The sequence below is a fragment of the Aedes albopictus genome, chromosome 3, assembly GCF_035046485.1.
Source record: "Aedes albopictus strain Foshan chromosome 3, AalbF5, whole genome shotgun sequence".
NCBI classification, from domain to species: domain Eukaryota; kingdom Metazoa; phylum Arthropoda; class Insecta; order Diptera; family Culicidae; genus Aedes; species Aedes albopictus.
The window spans coordinates 256,492,807-256,517,753 of NC_085138.1; the positions used below are offsets into that span (position 1 = coordinate 256,492,807).

At 37.2% G+C, this 24,947-nt stretch overlaps 1 protein-coding gene across 15 annotated transcripts in view; it reads left to right on the plus strand.

The window, feature by feature from the left end:
• LOC109422342 (MAP/microtubule affinity-regulating kinase 3) overlaps positions 1-24,947 on the plus strand; it is a 117,326-nt gene that overhangs the window by 80,299 nt on the left and 12,080 nt on the right. For 6 of the 15 annotated variants that reach the window (XM_062860339.1, XM_062860347.1, XM_062860348.1 and 3 more), the window contains 3 exons: positions 23,156-23,191; positions 24,329-24,481; positions 24,552-24,670. In XM_062860339.1, the coding sequence (XP_062716323.1) occupies positions 23,156-23,191; positions 24,329-24,481; positions 24,552-24,670 (308 nt within the window). Of the gene's footprint in view, positions 1-1,740; positions 3,491-12,775; positions 14,657-23,155; positions 23,192-24,328; positions 24,482-24,551; positions 24,671-24,947 lie in introns of those variants that run through there. The other 9 variants (XM_062860349.1, XM_029852361.2, XM_062860341.1 and 6 more) reach the window with 8 other exon arrangements.

A 24,947-nucleotide genomic window follows, 5' to 3' on the forward strand; every position in this document is an offset into this window, starting at 1 on the left:
AGATTTTCTCATTCTATAAAAAAAAAGAAGATCAGTTGAATCGTATGATACTTGTATATACTATACATCTTAAGGGTATCCTGGATCATCCAAACTGTTCTGAAGTTGAGATATGTGGTTTCAATTTGGAATGGTCTATCAATAGAGGCGCACAAATATAAGAATTTACCCATTTGAGTCATACACGCAATACAAGTCATGGGAGAAAGTTTCAAAGAGCGTCAGGGATATCGGAGGTCACCTATAATATTATGTGTTTCAGGCGTTTAGATCTACACTCTAAACGAAGCATCGTGCACATCCAAAACTCCAAATGGTGTAGGTTAGTAGACAAACATGGTTAGTTCAAGTTATATATAACAAAGCGTCTACGTAGGACCTTATCAATGGTCTAAGGTCAATATAATTTTCTAAGCTATTGTGGAGAATAGAACTTAAGATATACATCGGTTCAAGATTTTTTGTCATTACTGATGTTATTCTTTCACATTGTTCCAAGATGTTGGATTCTTTGGAAGTTTGACAAATGTTATAAGGGAACTTTGAGGTGTTCTAGGTAATCCGAACTATTCTGAAGTTCAACGAAAAGGGTCTTCTGCTACTATCATGTTTTTCTATCATACTGACTAAAGAAACATAGTCATTTGCCAGATAATATCATTCACGAGCGTGCTGGGTCATCCAAACTGTTCTGGAGATTTTTGGTTGTAAAAGCTTTATTGGCTGCCAATAATTTAGGATTATTTTGAAGTTCAAACATAGGGATTTGCAGTCCTGATTGTTGTCATTACACGTGAAGTAGATTCGAGAAGATCATCTTAAAATCATGGAGATGAACTAGCCTTGGGCTGAAAGTCTCGATAATAAAGACATAGAAAAAATCTTAAAACCAAAATAAATCAAAACGGTTTTATGACGGTTACGTTACACTGATTTTTTTATTTCGACACTGATTTTTCATTTGGGCCTAACTGACATTTTGGAGTTCTCTCCATCCATCCTCCCTTTGTGTTATCACAGAATATGTATTGAGTTTTCCAAAGATTTTTTGGTTGAAATGCGAAGAAGACAACTACATGTTGCTATAGAAACTTGTTTTGATCAAGTTATTAGCGAAAGAGAGAGAGTCGACGAAGAGAAATCGATCAAGTCAGTTAGGCCCTTATGAAAAATCATTGTCGATTTTATAATCAGTTCTCTGACTACAGTTGTTGATTTAATAACTTGTATTCCTACTGACCAGAGAGCAATCATCTTCCTCGGAAAAGTTTCAGCACTTTTCATGCCTGACAGCAGTGGTCTGATCCGAAATTCTCGGTTGGTTTTGGTGTTGGCGCTTGTGTACATTTTTGGGAGTTTGTACTTTTTCTGCTTTGGTTCTCTATAAACTGGTTTTTCTCTCTTCTGCGAATGTTTGTTCGGTGACCTGATGTTGCATGTTACGCAAGTTTCTTCTTTGCACAAGAGTTACGTTTTGTTATTTTTTTTTTTGTTACGTTAAGGACTAAGAAATACAAAGACTACAATGAATCGCGCGGTTGCGTATAAAATTCGATCGTAGATTCTGTGTGTGAATTTTGTTCAGTGTTTTGTGTTGTTTATTCTTCTTTTTTCGTTTCGCTTCTCTTCAATTCTGTACATACCTCTTTTTGCCTTTAAAACAATGGAATTATAATTTGCACACAAGTTTGATTTCTTTTCTTTGCGTATTTTTTCTTTTTTCTCACACCATTTCTACAGGTTTAGGGTGTTTAGTAGTTCTTCTAAGGATACAAATAAAGAGTGATAGTGTGCAACAGCTCGAAAGGATGCGAACTTCTAAAACAATAGTAAAAGTTTTAGGGTTTCCTCATAACGACAGTTACTGATCGATGTAAAACAGAATCGAATTTTGTTTCAATAAGATGTTATTTATTTTCTGTGCGCGAATTGCTCGAATTTGTTTACGGGAAAGCTCGAAGTACGAACCGCTGGCGATTAGGTTCTCCGACACAGGCAGAGATAGATGAATGATCACACGAATTGTTATAGAGAAACGCAACTATCTCGATTTTAGGAATAAAGTTAATCGAATTGTTTTAAACTTCACGAGCCAAAGAGGCTCCGTTCTGAAACCATGAAATACTGTTGTAAAATGGAAACGATCAGAAGTTGATGTACAAAGACTAGACTAGGGTCAGTACTGTAATCGAATAGAATTATTTATTTTCATTTGTAATCAGCAATAGATAGGGGGTAGAGAGAACACCGTGTAATACCGAATATTATGCGGTCGAGTTCGAAGCAAATCATTTTGTAATTGTAAAATAACAACACAGAATAATTACCAAAATAAGACGAAACCGGGAAAAATCAACACCAAAACCTTTCTTTGCTTATTTCAAACGATCCAATTCCGAATTTCCGCAATATAGCCGGCAGTGTTGCCATCTAGAACATTTGTTTTCTTCTCTTTTGTCTGCCACGTTACGTAACGCATAAAATCGCTTTTCCGTGTATAATGTGCGTAGCTCAATCAACCAGTTTTCAACACGTTGCGTGCATGTACCATAAATTTTGTTTTCCAGTTGTGAAAACAGCTCTTGTGTAACGCTTTCCATGGGTCATCCGTTTAGAAAACTGAATAAACCAGTGTTAACCACCGTATCACGTTCATGCTCAAATGTTCTAATAAACCTCCAAGTCATTCTCCATCGCACCCATATCTTTCTCATTTCTACACTTTTCCCTACATTACAACACTGTTATATTTGCCACAACAATTAGAAATGTACTGCCGTGTAACGCTCCCGCCCACCCCCTCAAACAGTAACGCCCCCATCGACGATGTGACGTACACCCATATTTCAGAACTCCTCCGCATCATCTTATCTACTACATGAGTTTCAAGATTGAAAGGGTTGCACAATGATATGATTCCTGTTGTTACTGTTTTTTAGTTTTTTTTTTTTTATTTTGAGAATTACCACTACTACTATTGCTGCATACTACCTACTACCACTACTACTGTTACCTACCTACTTACTTCCAGAGCTACATTTAGTTGTTATACCGTTTGTCACTTAGTTACCCTGTTCGCGCCCCCTTCTCTCCCCCTAGTTTAAGTTTTATGTGAACGTTCCGTTTTTGATTTTATTCTGTAGTGATTTTTGGTTAGAGTTTTTTGTCGACGTCCAAAAATGCCAATAGTCCAAGTGGCTACTAGTGGTATCTCATATCCGGAACAAGTTTTAGTCATAGTCAAAATCGTTAGTTTGGTGAAAATTTGTACTGGCATACGTAGTTAGAAAAAAAACTGTTTATTAGATACAGGAAACGATATTTTGGCGGAACAATACAAAGATTAGAAGCCAATTAGTGAAAATGAATACTGTATTCAGACTCTGCATCGCGTTATTGACGTAGGACTATGTATAGGAATCACTTTTTCTTTATAGATTAATGAATCCAAAATTAGGTAAAATGAGTAAATATAAGTAATATGAAAACATTCTTCTCAATGCTACGCTTTACTCGTTCCGTGACAAAGACCCATTACTGACTGACTGACTTACATATATTGGATACTCTGCTACTATTACAACCCATAAAGCAAGAATTACACTTTCGCACAAACCTACACTGCAAATTATTTTCATTGGTAATCAGCAAACTTTGCTGATTTTTTTTTTGAGCTGATTGCATTTAGCAATACAAATTGCTGAGTATCTGAGTTTGCTGAACTATCCAGCAATTGCTGACAGATTATCAGCAACACGCATTGCTGAAATTCATCAAAATTCTGCGGAAATTTCAACAATTTCAATTTCTTGCGTTTGGTGCGTCAGGAATATTGATATAGCATGGGCTGTGCGCGCTAAGGGATTTCTGTTTCCAAAATATAACTAACAAAAACTTTCTCCGATGTTGGTCCAACATCTGATGTATTCTGACCCAGCAGCCATCAGATATTTCATTCCGTAGTTTTGCTCTATTCCTGCATCCAAAGCATATAGATTATTTTGTTACGTGTGCCTTAACTTCAACCTTTTTATCGTAGTTCAATTTGTCCATGATGAATTTTGTGAAGCAGCCACTGTATTTTACAAACCTCTTCCGTTATAGGAAACAATAAATAAAATGAGCACGTTAAACCATTGATTTCGAGTTACGGAACAAATTACTGCAAGTAAATGGAGTGATTGTTCCTGACTTTCATTGGGTAGTAACGGACTAATGCGCATACTGGATGCTGTCGTGTTATCACAAATTGTGATTTACAATTAAACACCTTATTCCAATTACTTATAGAAAGCTATTTTGGAAAGAACGGCTACATATACATACACACAGATAAATAAATTGTAAACACAATTCTAGTTAAAATAAACCGTTTTTTTTTCAGTTTACTATAGCGCCAAACTGATTTCTAGTTTAAACTGAACTGTTTCATTGTTTGATACTACAAATATTTTGATTTGACGAACTTTTTGACAGTTAGAATAAACAGAGATTTAGTAGTTTCAAATAAATTAATGGATTGTTTTAAACGACAGAACCTATGCCACTAACAAAGTTGGAATGTGATTGTGTTGGTGACGGCAGCAACTGCGGAAACTCGGAAATCTATTTTCAGACCATTAGCAAGCAGTTGGAAGCAAGAACGGATAAAAAGACAAAAAGGTGAAACCATTCAACTTTTCTTGTGAGCAGTGTCTTGAGTGCCTGCGCGTTATTCATCACAGCCAAAACGGCACTTGGAAGTTGATGTATTTGCTACACCTTCGTCGTTTTGGCGATGCTGGGGTAACAATTTAAAGGATGTGTGAGTACTTCTGAGTCATGTTTGTGGTCCCCATTTTGTAGAAACAAATGAAATTTCAAACGTTACATGGGATGATGGTAATTGGTTGTATTTATCGATATACTCTAAGTAAGACCAAAAAAATATGGCTATGCTCAGCTCTTCTGTAAAAAGAGATCAAACCAGACCAAACCAGATGAATATGTTTACGAATTTTCTCAGTACTCTTGAAAACGTGAGTAGGGGTTCAAGTCGGTCACTGTGGCAACAATTTTTTTTTTAATTTTCTGATGTTCCACCTTAAAACTATAATTTTAGTGGATACCATCGATCGTCATATAACAAAATATAAAAAAAAACACGTTCTTAACAAAATCCACCAACTTTTATGAATATTCAGTTGTTCGGGCCATCAGTTACTTATCACGAAGACAAGAGAATGTTTACTAACCGGAGTATGAGGCTCTGGTGCTCATAGGCACCTTTTAGCGGTGAAATGATCAGTTTTATCTTAACCTTCTGAAATTATTTGCCAAAAACCTGCCTGGTTGACCGTGATAACGTGACAGGCTCCGTTATTGATCCATTAAGGTTTAAGTTCTCGGAACGTGTACATTGGGAATAGTATGCTAATCCCATGCTCTATCTCAGGGGTTCCCAACCTTTTTGAGGTGGCGACTCCCTTCAGACATTCTCAAAACATCTGTGGCCCATTAAAAATATTAAGAAAAAAATATACAGTGTACAGTGATAAAGCCAGGAATTTATTGTGGGAGGGATTTTCGACGATCAATGATACATTTTTTTATTCGGCACTCTTATTTTGTAAACAATGATGTCATGTACATTCAATTTGAGTCGTAGCTAAAAAAAAATAGTGGCGCAGCCGAAAAATTTTTCTTCTGAAAGCGTTTTATACTGAAAATTTGTTCCTCAAATTGTGGCTTTTGGGGGTGCCGGTATACAAAATGTAAAATTGGTATAATTTGCACAAAATAGAATAAAAATTAAACATTTTTTTGGTAACATCGCAGCCCCCCTGGACTGGCTTCACGGCCCCCAGGGGGCCGCGGACCACCGGTTGGGAAGCCGGGCTCTATCTATTGGTTCTCTGTGCAATTCTGCCAACTCTGGTCAATAATCATGGAGTAGCAAATACGAATCCTGAGTTTAAATGAGTGCAACCATCTTTTGTGAACTAGATCTGTTGTTCACATTTTTTTTCTTGTTGATTTACATCGGTAAAGAGTGAAAGTCAACTACGGCGAATAATTGGTACTATAGCCATAATTGGTACGCTTACCCTACATAAAAATAATAATTTTGTAACATTATTTTTCCGGCACTGTGAAAAATGTATATGAAATTCTCCAAAAACAAAAAAAAATTCGTTCGCATTCAGAAAAAAACACTTACCATGCCAAACAATATTGCAAAAAAATTTAAAATTCCAAAAAAAATGCAGAAAAAGTTGCAACAAAAACTGATTTAATTTCTACGAAAAACTACTAATTTCTCTAAAAATTAAGCAGATAGAACACCCATGTTCGTCAAGTTTTCTTATAATGCCATTTTTCAAAACTTTCCTGAAAGCACCAACACCATGACCAAATTCGGTCACATAACAGTCACAGAAACTAATGTAGAACGTGATTATTTGCGCTACTAGGGTAAATCAATGCTTCTGAAATCAATGTTTTGGGTGCAAAATGATCCAAAATCTATAACGGGTCAATTTTCTAACATTAACTTTTGAATACTTTCAAAAATAAACTGAAAATAAAATGTCGTTATCTTCCGATGAAACTGGTGAAGGTTTGTCATGTTGAAAAACTTTGTAGATCATTTAAAAGTTATCAAAAATGTCTGAAAAAGATACATTCAACGGAAAGTCTGATTTAAATGTATGACCAAAAAATGTGTCCAAATTTGTGTCCATATTTTTTTTTATTTAGCAGATGGACCAAAAAATTGTTCGGCATTTTTTTAATACCATTTAATGGTAAACGGTAGGAATCCTAAATTAGGCTGGCACAAATTTTGATTTTTTCTTATACAGTGATGTTCCGATTATATCACGCCCTCCTCGCGTCAGTCCTTCATTTTGCATTAATTTGCTGTTACATTTTAGAGCAGGCGCTTCCCGTCTTCTTCAAGATGAATGCTGAAGGTCGTTTTGAGACGTTAAAAATATTGAAAATGCGTCTAGATGTTGTACAATATTTAAAAGCAATTTTGAAAAGGGTCGTGATAAAATCGGAACAATACTGTATTGGCATTTTTTTTCTCGTGCGCTAAAATGGTCGTTATCTCTTTTGATTTAATAGTAACAAGTGTTTTTCTTAAAAAAAAGTTTTTTGAATAGGTGATATGACGGGTTGGGGCAATCATAGAAAATATCTTCTGCCAGCATTCAAAAGAAGAAATTTGCCTTAAACATATTGTGGTACTTGTCCAGTTGACAGTTGTAATAATAATGATCCTCCAGACTAGCATGGCCTACTCAGTGATGTACCAAACTACCACATCTCCTTTTGTTTAACAGCTAATGTTCTTTTACGGTCCATTATACATGGAAAAATATTTGTCATTGCAAATCATATCACAAACAATCTAAGGTTGTCATAATGTATTTTTCATTACTGAAAAGCATTAAAATATTGTGTTACAGTTAGTGAACTTCCACTTTCTCGTGATTCGAAGTCTTGGTCAAGTCTTGGTCCATTTTACTATAAATTTCTAATGCCACTCAGGCTTGGTTATTATCTCCTGCTTTGGTGTCTCCCTTCTTTAAGGCGAGACATTATTGCCAGCTCCGGCCAGATTTTCATCTGCCGCTTTGGCGTCTCCCTACTCTGAGGCGAGACATTATTGCCTTCCACGGTCAGATTTTCATCTACCACTCAGGCATCTCCCTCTTTCGAGGCGAGATTTTTCGATTTCCCTCGTGTCTGATCTGATCAGATGCTATCCGTCGGAAATGCAGACAAATAATATTTACCAATAATTCCAGCTTCTCACAATTTTGTTGTCCTATCACAGAACGTGACATCGAAAAGAACGTCTCTCCATCACGACTTTGAGAAATATCACGACCAAGTTGTCCGCTAACTCTTCTTCTTTTATCTTCTGGTCTCCTTCTTGTTTCCGCTGTATTAGATCTTCACTTCCAAATGTGCTTCAGTAGATTCCAGTCATCCACAATGTCCATCCAGAAAAGTTTCAGCTTCTCCTGGCTCTTCGCACTGCAATGGGTTCTTTCTCGTCGCCAATGTGGTACTTGTCCAGTTGACAGTTGTAATAATAATGATCCTCCAGACTAGCATGGCCTACTCAGTGATGTACCAAACTACCACACATATCAAAAAATTAGAGGGGTGTTATTGTTGTAACTCGAGTAAAAAATACATGAAAATTGTCTTTTTTAGAAAATCATCAATATCTTTTGAACGGAATTACGTAGCAACATTCTCAGCGCACGAAAATGCGCGTTTTTGGAAGTTTTAAAAGTGGTTCTCTTAGACTACTTTGACGAGTAATTTGAATCAAAAAAGATAAAGAGATAAAACGATTTGTGGTGACGCTAGACACCCTATGAAAACTATGGAAAAATGCTCCAAATTTAGTCAAAACAGTGTATGTAAACGCTTTATCTTTTTTGTTTCAAATTTCCAAAGTTGTCTAAGAACCACTTTTAAAGTTCTATAAAACGCACATTTTCGTGCGCGGAGAATTTTTGCTACGTCCAGGGATGAAAATTGTACTGGAAAAAACGGTTACCGGCTGTACATTTGACATTTTTCCACACGAACATCACAGGCCGAGCCAAACTCAAACTGTTCGAAAAATAAATGTCATAACATTTTTTTTTTCCAGCAGCCTTTCTCCTCGAAACGGTTTCCAAGCGCGAGAGCACCGGTACTCGAGCACAACGACGACGGGAATTTCTGTCTCTCCCATTTTCGCATTTTTCTGCGTTTCAAACTGCTTCTAGACAAACTTCTTTATATGCATCACAAAGCTAGGAGTTCGCTCTAGCTATTTGTGCAAACAGATTCAAATTTTTCACTAAAACAAGTGAGTTATTAGCAGTTGAACATATTTGACATTTTTCGCAATTACCCGCCTCGGCATGACTGCTCATAAATATTTTTGTGGGGAAGCGAAAACTATCAAGCGCCAGCTTGACTGCCGACGGCACGGCTGCTGTTGGTATTGGTGCTGCCGTTGTTTTGTTTTTATTTTTAATGTCGGTATCGATGAACGGACAAGAGAAAAAAGTATTTTTGCCATCCCTGGCTACGTCAATCCGTTCAAAAGATATTGATGATTTTCTTGAAAAAATAGGCACTTTTCAAGTATTTTTTACTTGAGGTACAAAAATAACACCACTCTAATTTTTTGATATGTTTAATAACAACGTTTCTTTTTTTTTTTGATATTTTTTATGTTTGCCCCAACCCGTCATATCACCTTTTCAAAAAACTATGATTTTTAAAGAAAAACACTTGTAACTCTAACTATAGAACCAAATGAGATACCGATCATCTCAGCACACGAAACGACGTGTCTTCAAATGATCTACAAGTGTTTTTTGGGCAACTTTGATAAAAAATCAAAACTGAAAAAGTTAGTGGCAGAAAACCGGTTTTTCTTGAACCACCCTAAGCTAATTCAGAAAAATATCTCTAGATCGGTCAATTTTAAAACTACATAAAAACTGTCTTTGGCAAACTTGTCCAAAATTGATAGATCTATAACTTTTCGGAAGAATGTATATAGTTATTCTTGCAAATGATAAAGTTTGGTTTTCAATTTCTTTGAAAATATGGACCACCCTAATTTTCATGCACAATTGAAAGAGGGCCTTTTTATAAGGACAACTTTGTAGAAGACCATATTTATCTAAAAAATCATTTGAAGGCGCTGAATGCATCTTTCCTCGTAAATCTGGTTCGTGGATTATTGTGCAGTGGCTATAGGGACTCAACTAAGAACCCTACTAGAAGCCGTCAATCAATTAAATAACCAATATTAGAGTCTCTGAAGAAGATCCCAAATGTGGCCGAATGATCGAAGATACAAGACTTAGCCAAGATTGAAAGCAGTTTTCGCATTAAATTTCATCTCACTCGAAACCGAAGACTAACCTACACATTAAATTGCAACTTTTTTTATTATTCTTAACCACTTAACCTAGGGTATCGCGCCACTTGGGCGGTGGCTTCTATATTCGTCTGTTTTCCATTATAACTCAGTTAATTTTGAACCAATTGACTTGAAATGTTGTACACGGGTAGATACTATACCTATCTCACCACATTCCAAAAGTTGTGTCAATCGGTTCAAATTTGGAAGTGGAAAACAGACGAATATAGAAGCCACCGCCCAAGTGGCGCGATTCCTTATTTTACAGCTCTTTTTGTCCACTAGGGCACTTCGTGAGCGATTCCAATTGGCGGCTGCACTTACACTTTGTACAGCGCCTAAATGTATTCTATCATATTATTATTCTACTCTCTCCCGCTCTCGGGGGGAAGAGCAACTGACGAAGTGCCGGGGCTGGGATCGAACCCATGACCATCCGCTTATGAAACGAACTTGTAGCCACTGCGCCACGGGCCCCGGCATTGCAACTTTTGTCAATTTTCAAAGTGGATTATTAAGTTGGTTCAAAAGTCGACATCTTTAAAGCCATGTCAACATTGAAGTGGTGTACTTTTGTTACCCTCGATTAAAAGCATACCAGCTTTTGAATTTAGATCTCATTTTCACTGCCAAAGTGACCTAAGTAATGAAATTTAAAAATTATTCATTCCAAAAAAGTGAAATATTGATGTTTTGATAACACTAGTTTACAAAATAAAACGAAAGTCGTAAACTTCTATCAACGACCAAAATTTTTGAAGCATAATATACCGGTGATGCACGGTTTCGCTTCAAGAAAATTAAAGTAGAACAGTTTTTCAGTTTTAGTTCAATATCGAGTTTTACAACTTTTAAAAATATGGAATTTAATAAAATTCAAATATCTTGCGTTTTGTCCAACCAATTTTAAATCTTTTTCCATAAATTAAAAGCTGAATATAATACTATTCAATCATCTGAATGCAGGTTTTGCGTCAGATTGATGAAATTCAAGATATTTGCGAGTTTTAGGGACGATCTCCTTAAATTTTAGCAAGTTTTCCAAAAATATATGAAGAAATGTATTTTTTCAATAAAAAACGATTTAAAAATTCTTTCTCAACGTTTATTTGACATACCATATGTAGGCGAGTAACAGTAAAAAAAAAATTCAGCTCAATCGGAGCATTGATTGAGATTGAGAATGAGATGTGTGAAGTGAGCGACTTTGCTTAAAAATAGAACAAAAATCGATTTCAAATCATCAACCTTGTATGGAAAGTCGAAAAAAATTTCCGCTCTACTGTATTTTTCTTCCTTCGCATTTTCGAACTCTGGGCATGATTCTACACCAAAAACGATCATCAGCTTACCGAGTTCAAAAATGCTGTAAACTAGTGTAATGGAATATAGGTTTTATATGTTATCCAGCACATGAAAGCTTGTTGTTGGACAATTTGAATGCACATATGATACAAATTTAATATATCACAAAACTTTGCAAATTTTCATATATTATACCTTAGAAATTTTGGTAATTTTTATATTAAAACACGGTTCGTCTCGTCTCGTGTCGCCGCAATTTCGAATAGTACATTTTAAACATCATGCTTGGGACTCCATAAAGTTCATATGTTTAAATATTTTGCTACAATTTGATGTTTTTCAAGTTAGAGCAGTTTAAAAAGTTATGGGTTTTCATATATTTTACGTTATTTTCCTATTCTCAACTGGCTTAAAATGTATCTTCCCGTATTTTTTACAAATTTTGCGCAAACTTGATTGAATTCAAGCGAAAGTAGATCATTTAGTTGCATTCAAATTGAATTTCTAAAAAAAAAAAACGGAAAAATATGAGGTTTACTAATTCATACAATTGTTAAAATTATTGAAGGTTCGTAATTTTTGAATGGCCCTTTTGAAACACTTAAAACACATAGACAACATAAAAATAGTTTTGGGCGAACTTTAATTTTTTTCCGACCATTGTGCAATCGTCACAAGTGAAGAATGTATGAACCAACAATTGATCCTCAAATGTATGAGCTATTTATTTATTCTTTCTTATATTCGGTCAACAAGTAGTGTGAACTGCGTATTTTCTCGGAATGCCTTAATAATTTATCTCAAATTTATCAAAAATGTGCAAACATAACTTCGAGCTGAAAAATTAAGAAAAATATTCCTAATATCAGTATTTTGCGCTGCAACTCAATAGTTTACTCAAATTTCCAGTTCGACAAATTACCACAAAATATTTATGATTTCAGAAACCTGTAGTTTGTGTAGAGTAGAGTTATAAGTGACACTTGATCGATTCAATAGGACAGTTTAGGCAATATTTAAGTGTATTAAGAGGAGGGTAAATAAAAAACATTTCAATCTAAAAAAATACAAAATTCAGCTTCTAATATCATGCAAAACAAAACAGTAAACCAATAGTAAGAACTAAACAAAAATCGCGATAACAAACCACAGATTCAGCGAACAAACATTGTGCATCCTCTCACTCTTGACCAGATTGTAAAATATTTCGGCTTTCCTTTTTTGCAAAACAAGCAAGTCAAAATTTTAAATTCTCACTTTTCATCTTGAAATAATGTGCGTGGCAGTGCCTATTTCTGGCAAGCATTGTAGTCTCATTTACCGCTCGTGCACTTTTAGAGTCTCCGCAGTGCGCCACCTAACCCGCAGAGCCAAGCCAAAACCAAATGTCTACACTCTTTTTACTCTACTTTTTCCTCCCTCTTACCCGTAAGATTTGAAAATAAGATTATGCCGAACAACAAATAACATTGCCCCACATGTTTTTTGTAAATTCTAAAAGCCAAATTTTCTCTTTTTCTTTCTTCCCCACCTTTCTAGGCTGAATCATGAGACTAATAAATAGTAGTTAGTGTAGAGATTCCCCAAAAACAATTGTGAAAGCGATCCGCATGTGAGCCGATCGCTGGCTAATCATAAACGAATGTATGATGCATGAAAAATTGATGGGAGATTTCCAGTCGATCCTTGTAAAGCAACTCTGTAAAAAAAAGCTGTGTAAACCGACTCCGTGGAGATTACTTTTTAAGACTTAATCGTTCCTCATTGCTTGGTAATCTACAAACTGGACTGATTGGTGTATAGAGGCCAAACGGCAAAAAGACAATGAAGAGAGATTGCACACAAATACACGGAGGGAAATAGAGTGGTCTACTTTTCTAGCAAAGTCGTTTGAAATTTAGATAGGAACAATGCAATTGTTGAGTGTCTATTTTTCTATTTCAATAGAGTAGCACAATTGGATTTATATGGTCTAAACTTTGGTCATTATGTGAGAGGATGCAATCGTATGTACTTAATTACACTGTGTATTACTAGATTATGCAATGAAGAACGCGTAAAACTATTATGTGAAGATTATAGGCATTTACACCGACCGCAAGGTGATAGGTGATCGACGCGCACTGGCACTGCTCTGTCTTATGCTCCCGTATCGCAGTTTTGTTAACAGTAGTAGTGACTTCCTTGAACGGAGTCGACCGACGTTTCGAATCTTCGCCAGGGTTCCCAAAATCAAAGTGACACTCAATAGATTCTAGTCCCGTTGCGCGAAGGGGTGGAAAAGCACTTGGATTTGTATTTCCCTTATCTTGTAAAATGTTCTTCATACCCATCTGTCATGCGACGACTTTAGTATTAACAACAACCAGAAAAAAAATCATCTTGTCTTGTTTCTCACGTTTCTTCGATTTCTATCTCTTTCTCTCTTTTTTCTCCCGGTTCGATTCGATTCGATTCGACGTCTTCCATCCTGTTCCCTCTTCAATTTCCACTCTCACACCCCCCGACATTTGACTTTTATTTGTATTTTTTCTTCGTTTTCTTTCTCTTTTTTCTCTTTTTTAGTTTCAAAATTAAAAACAATCGTGAGACAGGCGGCGAAATAGACGCGCGAGTGTGATAGCGAATCAAAACATTTGTTAAACGTTAGAATATCTATATGTATCCGTCAATTTTAAATGCAATGATAGTACCCGAAAGTTTCCGGAAGATCGAGAAAGCATCATTGTTGCGTTAAGGATAGAGAACACTGTTTATTTCATTTCACGACCAATTAATTACACTTAGTACCCTTTCGTAGTTGTTAAGAGAAAAGCAGAAAGATAGCGCGCAACAGCAGAAGACTATCAAGTTTAAAGTATTTTTATTTTCAGTTTTTCCCCTAGACTAGATTCCACAAAGTTTTGTAAACTTTTAGCAAAATTCTTATCATTTATGGAATAAATTATTACTATCAATATTTTATCGAACAGAAAGCTGTAGATTTTTAGCTGAGAGAAAAAATACGAAACGTTAGTACATAGCTGTAGTTCATCACTCCGACAGCTGTGGCGCTGTAAGCGGAAGAAAGAAACCACATACGCAATCTAAGCTACTGATTTTAGCTAATCACTAGTTTCTTACGTTTGCTTCCACACAAAATACACACGAGCCTACTCGACGAGATCAGGTGTGTAGCTGGGGAGAGAGGGAGAGTAGGCGCAACGCTGAAAACGAAAGACACAATAAGCTCAAAGCGATCGATTTCTACCACGCAACACCTCGAGAATGCTTTTCGGTCCTCTGTCCGTTAGTTGTTAGGTCCTGCTACCACAATCAATTGTAACAACAAAACAAACATTCGATCTAACCAATACATACTGTGTAATTTTAAGATCCAATAAAAACAGCAAGTTCACTGTAAACAGTACAAACGCCAAACGTCGATTTTCTTTTGTTATGCGGTTCAATCGCACAGACACACACCCACCCACACACATACAGATATGATGATGATACCCTTTGACCGAGCGCAGCGCCGCCAAGCGGGTGGACCTCAACGGTGACGTTTCGATCCCCGGAAAACCATCTTTATCAGCTTGCACTAAATCACCCGTTTTTTTAATCGTTTTTTCTTGTGTTTGGGATCTGGCTTTGTTTTCCACTGCACTGAGTATTTTTATTGTTCTCTGGAATGACGCAATCGCGCACAAACACAATCATGTAGCTTAGAACACCAAACAGGTCCTGTCATCCGCAGTCCGTAATGTTGTGTTTGCCGGAATCGGTGGTTCATGTAAATAACTTTGCTTCATCATTGTGTACTAATTAAACACGGTTAACTGGGCCCATAATCGCGTGGCAAGCGAGGGTTAATTCGCATTTGTTATGGAAAACCTGTCCACACTGATTCCCAATTGTTGTGTGATGCGATCCCATCGCGTTTGTGGGATACTGCAGCTGGTACATTCAAGGAAGTGGAATGCTGAAGTCTTGCCCTTAAGGAATGCTGTTAGTAGTTCCAGTATCTCAACCCAATCAATGTCAGATATTTTGGCAATTATTGTTATGTTTATCTTGTGGTTGTCGGTGTTTTATTTCGTTGAATGTACACTACCAGATTGGCAAAGTATTAGAATCGAATCAATCTCTTCTCTTCATTTATGCCCACTTCTTTCCATACCTATTAGTACTCCTCTGCACTAACACCTACTTTATTTTAACCTTTCAATCCCTGTACCTGTTCAAATCATTGTACTTGTTTATACAATAATACTAGGCTACCTAAAATTTAAATACCTTTGTTTAGTTTTGAGCTTTATAGATAATGTATAATGCATTTAGCTAGAATTCTGTGAGTAAGGATGTTTTATCTCTTAATATACTCATTTGGTCATTGCTGTTCTGATCGTTAGAATCATAAGATTTCTTTGGCAAGTTTCAGCTAGTTTCACCGAAAAAAAAATCATGGAGTCTAAAAACAATGACCATCGAAGTTTTCAGTTCCACTTTGTGTTGTTTCAAATGTTGACGTAGGACTACTACAGCCAGTTTACATCGAACGGAATGTGAAAGTTCTGTACACTACACTTGATCTTCTCTTCATACCATAGACTGGGGTCATAAATTGAAATTATGCATACATTGAAAAAGTGGGTATATTTATAAAGAGGGAGTTTTGTGCATAAATTTGGTCAGTGCTCTGAATGAAGAAACTCACTTCACGAGAATAGCTTTTGCTACTGGTGGTTTGAGATGGGTGCTTCAGGGGAGCCCAATAGAAAGGAGTTTCATAGGAGTTAATGGGAGTTGCAGGAGGATTGAAAAGAGCTTTAGGTGGTTTCAGGGGATTTCCAGAATGTTTCGGGGGGTCTGCAAGCCGGTTCAAAAACCGAGAAATTTCATCTGGTTTCTGGGTGGCTTCCAGTTGCCTCCAGGAGGTTTCATAGTGTTTTAAATGTATTTGAAGAAATGTGAATCCATTATTCAGAGAGCTCCAGTGCAGTGAGTCCAAGGTCGCACCTTAAACCCCCTTAAGGACCAACGTATTGAAATCCCGCTTCAACAGTGCATCAGAACTTCAGACGCACAAATATCAAAAAGCAAGCTACAAATAACAGTACATTTTATTATTATGTTCTTGCTCACTTGCAGTAAGCTTCAAATAAGAAGATCAGGTGCGCTGGTTTTGTTGACGAAAAGATTTGTGCGCTCAAAATCGTGAGTAGGTGTCAAAGTCAGCCATTGTGGCGGCCATTTTGTGATTCTAACAAGTCTGTCCTTAAAACTTCTTGATACCTCCTGAAATGCCCTAAAAAGCCTTGAAATCTTTCTGAAATCACCTGAAACGTTCTAAAGTAGCCCTAGAAATGCTTCTTGAAAACACCCTGAATCTTAAACCGGCTTCGAACGCCCCTGATAGCTTCTCCCATAAAAAGACTTCTTGAAGCTTTCCCGACACCACCTGAAACATGCCTGAAACATACCCCTGTATCAATTTGGAGCACCCTGAAACGTCACTGAAACCACCCGATACTCCTTGAAACGCATCTGAAAAATCAACCTGCTGAAATCTTGTGAAATTGCCTGGAGCACCTCTAAAGACCCTCATGAAAACTCCCTGAGACCTTCCGAAATGCCCCTAAAATCCCCGAGGACCCCCTGCAACTACTTGTGACTCCCGGAAACCTCTTATTCCCCTGGAGGATCGCTGAAGCATTCCTGAAACGCTTTTGAAATTTCCAGAAATTCCTTATAAACCCTTAAACCCCCCCTTTTTTTTGTTTTTATTAACGAGTATTAAAAAAAGGAGGGCCCAAGAGATTTTAAGGGATCCCTGGAAATTTTAAAACGTTTCAGGGATGCTTCAGGGATTCTTCAGAGGAATAAGAGATTTCCGGGAGTCACAAGGAGTTGCAGGGAGTCCTCGAGGATTTTAGGGGCATTTCGGAAGGTCTCAGGGAGTTTTCATGAGAGTCTTTAGAGCCCTCCTGAAACGCCTTTGAAAACTTCCTGAAACGCCATCATGACGCATCCTTAAAGGCCCCTGAAACTTCAAAACCCCTCTTTTTTATTTTAAAAGACACGGACACGTTCAATACTCCCAGTGAGCTATTCGCTCTTTTAAGGACAGACTTGTTAGAATCCCAAAATGGCCGCCACAATGGCCGCCTTTGGTACCTACTCACGATTTCGAAAGCACAAATCTCTTCGTAAACAAAACCAGCTCACCTGACCTTCTTATTTTAAGCTAACTACAAGTGAGCAAGAACAGAATAATAAAATGCATTGTTGTTTAAAGCTTGTTTCTTGAGATTTGTGCGTTTGAAATTCTGATGCACTGTTGAAGCGGGATCTCAAGACGTTTGTCCTTAAGGAAGCTCGACATTAAACAACGGACTAGCATGCAACGCCCAGTGACACAGCCGAAAACTTTTCCTGACAGCTGCGGCGGGAATCGAACCCGCGCTTCTCAGCACGATGCGACTAAATGCTTGGCGCACGACCACGAAGCCTCTTTATAGCCCTGAAATGCACTTGAAACCTTTTGAAGTGTCCCTATTGATGAAACTCCTGAAATCCTTTTAAATCTCTATTCCTGCCCCTTAAGACCTCCGAGGCCTCTTATTCAGATTTCTATGAGACGTGTCATTCTATGACTAAAGTCATGCCAGATATGATGACAATGTGTAAATATTTCGACTTTTAAAATGGATTTTTTAATACTTGCTTCCCTTCTTCTTAAAGAATTATTTAATCAGGTTTCTGACAAAACTTTTAAAACTTTTTTAAACCCGAGTAACGATTTCGAGTCAAATAAACTCGAGGATGTTCTTGAAATCATAATAAAACGTAAATAAAATTATTTCGGTTTTTGACGGTTCTCAGGACCCCTAAAACCTTAGTTGGATTTCGAATTGCTGTTTTGTGGAATGACTATTGCAATTTATTAAGAAGTTTACGGCGAAATCAACAGGCAAATCCGGATCGAAATACCGGAGAATTTCTATTGGGATTCTTAGGGACATGCCAGAGCCAGACTGGTTAGATCAACTTACACAGAATTTTGTCTCAAATTCAATGACCAAGAGTTTACTGAATCTAATCACTGTTGTCAAGTCATCGGTAGGCATTACGCGAAGCTCACGACAGTTAAAAAATAATTCTTTTCCCACTTTAACATCCCAAGTAACCAAAAGTTCCGCTTCCCATGACAAAATGCACTTTCAAGTTCCGTGAAGTTCAGATAAAGTTCCAAATGGAACTTTCTGGCTGCTTAAGAGGCTAACAATGAGCCTTGCTGGAACTTCGGTCACAAGTTCCGGCAAGGCTCATTGTTAGCCTCTTAAGCAGCCAGAAAGTTCCATGCGGAACTTTATCTGAACTTCGCGGAACTTTAAAGCTGCTTAAGATGCTACTCGGAACTTCGTCGGAACTTTCAAGTTCATAGAAGTTCAGTTCAGTAGCGTTGTGTTTCAATGAAGATTATTTTTTTTTACAGAAAACAACTGTTTGCATATACTAATAAAAGACAAATATGAATTTATCAAATCAATGAATACTAGGCTTAAGCAAAAAAAAAATGCCGCCCATCGGATTCGAACCGATAGTCGCTGCGTGTGAACCCTATGCTCTACCACAGTACTATAGCTGCGATTGAGTGGACAGCAGGTAAAGTCTGACTTGAATAGATTTTCTGTCGGCAGCAAGTTTTGCACATTTGTGCTGTAGTGAAGTTAGCTTGACTTTGTCAAGTATATTCAGCAGCGCAGCGGTAAGTTGGCAGGCTATTACGCAGGAGGATCCAGTTCAAATCTACATAGCAGCGACATGTGTGAAAATATAATTATCAGAAGCAATTTCCAGGCATGAATCACAAATCCACCAAACAGGGCTGTGATTCTGATCACACATTTTTGTTTTTGCATGCATTTTGTCAAAGTTCTGTCAGAAGCTGCTTAGAAGGCTATCCAGCGTGCTTATGAGAACTTTCAAGTTCCAAAATTACTTAAAAATGAAGCTGCTTAGAAGGCTAATGTGTGGCAGAGATGTGTGAGTGATGTTCAACTAATCCCATCCGAATGAAATTTGGATCGTGAAAAGAAGCAAAAACCATGTACGATTGTGGAACCGAGTTCAGGGTACGGAGATGGTCAAGTACCTCCGTAGCTTGGAGGAAAGAAGCGCCCGTCTAGAGCGAATTGGGAGTCGTTGGTTGGATTCCCACCAGAGTACGTAGATTTTTTTTCGCAATTCCAATTTCAAGTTGTTCTGTTGTGTTTGACGTTCATGTACACAAACATTTCTAACTTTGTAATTTCCACTTGGCTTGGTAAGCCTAAGAAAAATCCAAAATGATTTAGTTTACCCTTGAAAAAAAGTCAAATACCGAAGGCCGAAACGTCGGGCAATACAGCCGTTTTGAATTTCCCTAGACTGAGAAAGTCAGTGAAAATAATCAATAAAATCCAGAAATTAACAAAAATACTTTGGTTGAACCCATCTAAAAATCGACTTTTTCGTGTAACGTGGATTTGTACCGAGAAAACATTTTCAGGTTCCTCATAGAGCTCTTTCTAAGATTCATTTAGGAGTTCCTTCTGGAATCCCCCCAGGAGTGCCTTCAGAGACTGACCTAAACATTATTTCTTAGATATCTTCGGATCTTCCTTCGAGGGCCACCCAGGAGTTCCTACTGAAACTACTCCAGCAGTTTCTTCGGGTGTTTCGCCAAGAATTAATTCTGGAAATCCTCAAAAAGTTTTTTCTTGGATTCGTCAAGAAGTTTCTTTAAGGAATTCCTTTTTTTAGAATTCTTTTGGCAGTTTTTTCTGTGATTTTTCAAGGAGTTCCTTCTGAGATTCCTCAATGAGTTTCCTTCACAAGTTCCTACGAGAATTCTCTCAGGGGTTCCTTCACGGATACCCCCGGAGTTTCTTCTGGGACTCCTTCAAAATTTTCTAAGGTTGACCAGGAGTTGCTTCTGGGATTTATCCAAGAGTTCCTTCAAAGATGCCCCCTTCCAGAAATTGTAACCGTGATTTCTACTGGAATTCATCCAGAAGTTTCTTCCGGAATTCATTTTTTTTCAAGGAGTTTCTTCTGAGATTCCTTTTTATGAAAATTTCTAGATTCCTCCTGGAGTTCCGGGATTCTTACAGCAATTCCTTCCTCGATTCCTTTAGGATGTATTGGCTGTCTCCAGGAGTTCTTTCCTAGATTCCGGCTACAATTTCTTGCGGGATTTTTCATTAACTCTTATCGGGATTCCTCCAGGAATTTCTTTTAGAATTCATTCATGCTTTTCCCATACTTTCTTCTAAAATTCCTTCAGTATATTATGCGGAGATCACACAAGAAGTTCCTTGTGGGATCCCTTTAGAAATTTAACTTTGGGTTTTTTTTTCAGTTCCCTCAAGAAGTTCTTATCGGAATCGCTTAACAAGTTCCTTCCAGGCATTCCTTCAAAAATTCCAGTAGTTCTTTCTTGGTTCATCCAGGAAAAACTTCTTGGGGGATTCTTCCTAGAACTTATTCCTGAATTATTAGGAACTCCTTCCACGACTACTTAGGGAAAGTCCTCCGACGTTCCTCCTCCATTCCTCAACATTTTTTTTAATGGAATTCAGCAGTTTTGTATAAATTCCTCCAGATGTTCGTTCTGGATTTCCTTCGAAAGCTCCTTCTGGGATTACATTTCTCAATGAATAAGACGCAATTAGTGAAGTACTAGATTAGATCCTAAAAGCACGGAGTGAATTGCAGAAGGAAATTGTGGAGGTATACCGATAGAAATCACGATCACGAGACAAATTTCGTTCGTTTGAAACAAAAATATTCATGTTTATTCGGTAAACTGATAAAATATTTAAAACTAAAATATTAATTTTTAAAACTAACTCAATTACATATTGATTTCTACAATATCCATTGATGAGCCCCCCGTTCCGCCGTCGAGAACATAAACAAAACTCTCAAGTTCCAGCTGCAGCACCAAACAAGATTTCCTCTTGCAAAAAAGTCAAGTTTCACCAAAAGTTTCCATGAAATCCCATTGATTTCGGGAGCGTATGTTATCTACATGATTTGGCATTGAAAGTGCCACGCGGGAAGTGGGTTTTCCTAGAGAAGGAAATGACTTTGTAAATTTAATTGGAAAACAAATATTTCCGTAGGGCCGATCTGCCACAAAAAACAAAAAAAATTACATTTGTTTCTAACATAACCTGTCAGAAGATGCACGTTTGTTTCAAAAATGGATTGAATTTGCTTCAAATGTGACGTTCGATTTGCTCCAAACAGTTTTTTTTTTTGTTGCCAGAACAAATTGAGAATTTATTTGAGTTTACCTGAAATATTTTTGATTTTACCATGCTTTTTTCTGCGTGAAGAAACTCCTTGAGGAATCTCAGAAAAATTCCTTGGAAATCACGGAAGAAACTTTTGAAGAATTTCCAGATAAAATTGCTGAAAAAATTCTCAAAAAAGGAAATCCTATGAGGAACTTGTACAGGATTCCCAGAATTAATTCCTGGAGGAACACCAGAAGAAATTGCTGGAGTTATTTCAGTAGGAACTCCCGGGGGTCCCTCAAAGGAACCTCTGGAGAAATCTTTGAAAGAACGCTTAAATCAATCTCTGAAGGTACTCGTGGAGGAATTTCAAAAAGAGCTTCAAGTAAGAAACTGAGAAGAAACTCCCGTAGCAAAATCAGAATAATTTATGGAGGAATTCAGAAGGAACATCTGAATGAATGCCTGACGAAATTTATCCAAGTAAAATTTTTTAGTCAAATAGACTTGAAGAGATTCATAAAGCCTTCATAAAACCAAAATAAAAGGTATATGGTTTTATGATGGTTTTGAAAACCTCTTCAAGACGTATTGGCAATCAAAACGCTACTTGAGTATGGAGGATTATTACTCTGCAGCAGGCGAATTTTCTAGTATATTTTTACTAACTAAAATTCACCCAGTAGCGTAGCTCATGGCCCAACTTAGGTTAAAAAAATGTAGTCCTCGTGAACTTTTTATGACTTCACTTTCATGTACTTTTGGGATCAGCATTGAAAAAAATATGGTCGAAAAGAAAAAAAATGGGTTTCCTTTAAAATAATAAACATAAAGAACTCATTATTGACTTAGATAAATGCCATTAGGGTACCATATTCCGTTCAACCAAGAACAGTTTCGCAGAAAAAAACATAATCTGTTGAATGACTGTTAACCCTCTAACACCCATTTTTTTTTATTTTGGTCTAAATATCATTTTTCGTCATCTAAAATCGATTTAAACATGTTTTGGAAGATGATTCTTTTTAATTCTCGATTTTGTGAATTTTGGTTTTTGATTTTTCATTTTTTTTATATTTGAACATCCCCAACTTTAATGTTTTTCCTGGAAGCCTATTTGGCATACCAATTTTTTGAGACAAAAACATAGCGTTCAAATATGATCCGGGTGATGCGCATTCAGGTCGAGAATAGCCTGTGTGAAATTCCTAACGCTTGTGCATTTATCGTAGTCCTACGTCAACCATGTGATGGTGTCTAATTCACAATAATTATTGATCTTCTGGTTCATCCGCTTCGTTGGGAGTTAATTTATAGTAGTGTTACATGACTACAGTATTTATTTTAAACAAATTACAGTATCACCTGAATTTCACTAGTTTGGTAGACTCTTATCATTATTTATTAGTTACAGTTTTCCAAATTTAGGTAGCCTCCCACCGAGTACTAAGTTTCATCACCCGCCTCTTTTTTTTCATTCCATTCTCTCTTTCTCTCCCTCTCACCGTTCGATTTCTAACCGCGCCTTGTCGTTTTTTCTTCTTCTTCTTCTAACGCCATTCTTGCGTTTCGTTCTGTCGTTCGTTTTCCGTTTCGTTGTTAACCGAATATTTGCGTTTTTCTCTTTTATTTTTCCGTTCCGTTTTAGTAGTACCGAAGGCCAAGCAAATACTTCATCAAATAGGTAAATATATGATTGATAGAAAACGAAAATTCAGCCACACACACACACCCTAAATGAATGGTAGTCAGTCATGTCACCAATACCGACACATTTCCACATTGTTAGACAATTCAAAACACAGTTCACTGATATTTTTTGATTAGTTTTAAAATTTAGTTTTTCTTTTCAATTTGCTTGGAATTAGCGTTTTATTTAGTTTCTTATTAGACACTTTCACCCATCCTTTAAATTGAGAAATGCATATATAGAACCCGATTGATCAAATGACACATACATACACAAAACAGTGTGTCACTAGAAGTACATACACATAGTCGAACCTAGTTGCAATAGATCTACACCACACGTAGAGGGAGTTATCTGAAAAACGAAATCTGTAAACAATATAAAACCAGAACATCGAGCGACGTCAGTCATTCTGGCAAAACGAAGGAAGTTATTTACGTGAATTCCAGTATGATTTTGTTTGTCGTTTTTTTTTCATGTTTCCCGTTGTTCTTGTTACTAAATGTAATCCGTCGTGTAGCTCCTAGCTTAGTAAATTTATTCGTTTTTTTTTTTGTTACTATATCTGTGTGTGTTCCACATAATGCCGCTTCGTATTCGCAATCGTTTTCCACGCACACGCGTATCCTCGGTTCACGTTGATTGTATTTGTGTTGCATGTAGAGTTTGAGTGTTTTTGTGCTGGTTTTGTCGTACATCGATGCAACCCTGAAATGCGATAAAAATGTAAACACACACACATTTGAACATAAACCAGTAGGCTGCGCCAACTATAGCCTACTTCGATATGTTATGTTTCCAAGCGTTTTTTTTTTGTTAAACTATCGATAGGTAAGCTAACTCCCTCTATTGGATCCTGCACACGTTTTTAAATTCCCTAGAATAAATAAAAGAAAACAATATACACCACTCGTACAGTTGAACTACACACACACACCTAGCGAAATGCTCACCTTAGAAAACCAATAGGAAGCGTATAGTGTTGAATGCTAACCACAACGAATCGTATTTTTCTTCTTTTTTTCTCTCACTTGCTTCAAAAAACGAAAAAACACTGAAAAATTCAAATCCAAAATGAAAAACAAAACTATGGTAAAAAAACACTGAACGAAACGCGCACCCAAAATCAAGTAGTGGCTCAACGGCGGAGGAACCGGTTAAGCCCCGGGTGCTACGCTTCACCTGGTCGATGAAGACGACTTCGCCGCGGTTGCCGGACGAGATCATGGCCGAGATTCGGTCCGTGCTGGACAAGAACAATTGTGATTACGAGCAGCGGGAGAGGTAAGGTTCCAGCAATGGTTTCGGAGAGTGTTCTCTATTGTTTTTAAACGCCACTCATTTCCTGTTGTAGGTTTGTATTGCTGTGTGTGCACGGTGACCCCAATACGGACTCGTTGGTGCAGTGGGAAATTGAGGTCTGCAAGCTGCCCCGGCTATCGCTCAACGGAGTGCGGTTCAAGAGAATATCAGGTAAGAAATTAAAATTAAATAGGGAAGTTGATTTCGGGAAGAGTATGAAATAGTCGAAAGCGTGCATTTTGCCGTTAATCGCTAAGGCATCTTGACAGTTGTTCAAATAGTACTTTGGAAATAAGTGAAGTATCCCTCCTCATTCATTTGGATATTTGGATTTATACCAGGAGGGTAATAATAGTGAAACTGTTGAATGAAGTTTAGTTCATCAAGTGATCCCGTCACGGTCGCCATGTAATGTGAACGCGTTGGAGCGGACCTGGTGTGATGGTTA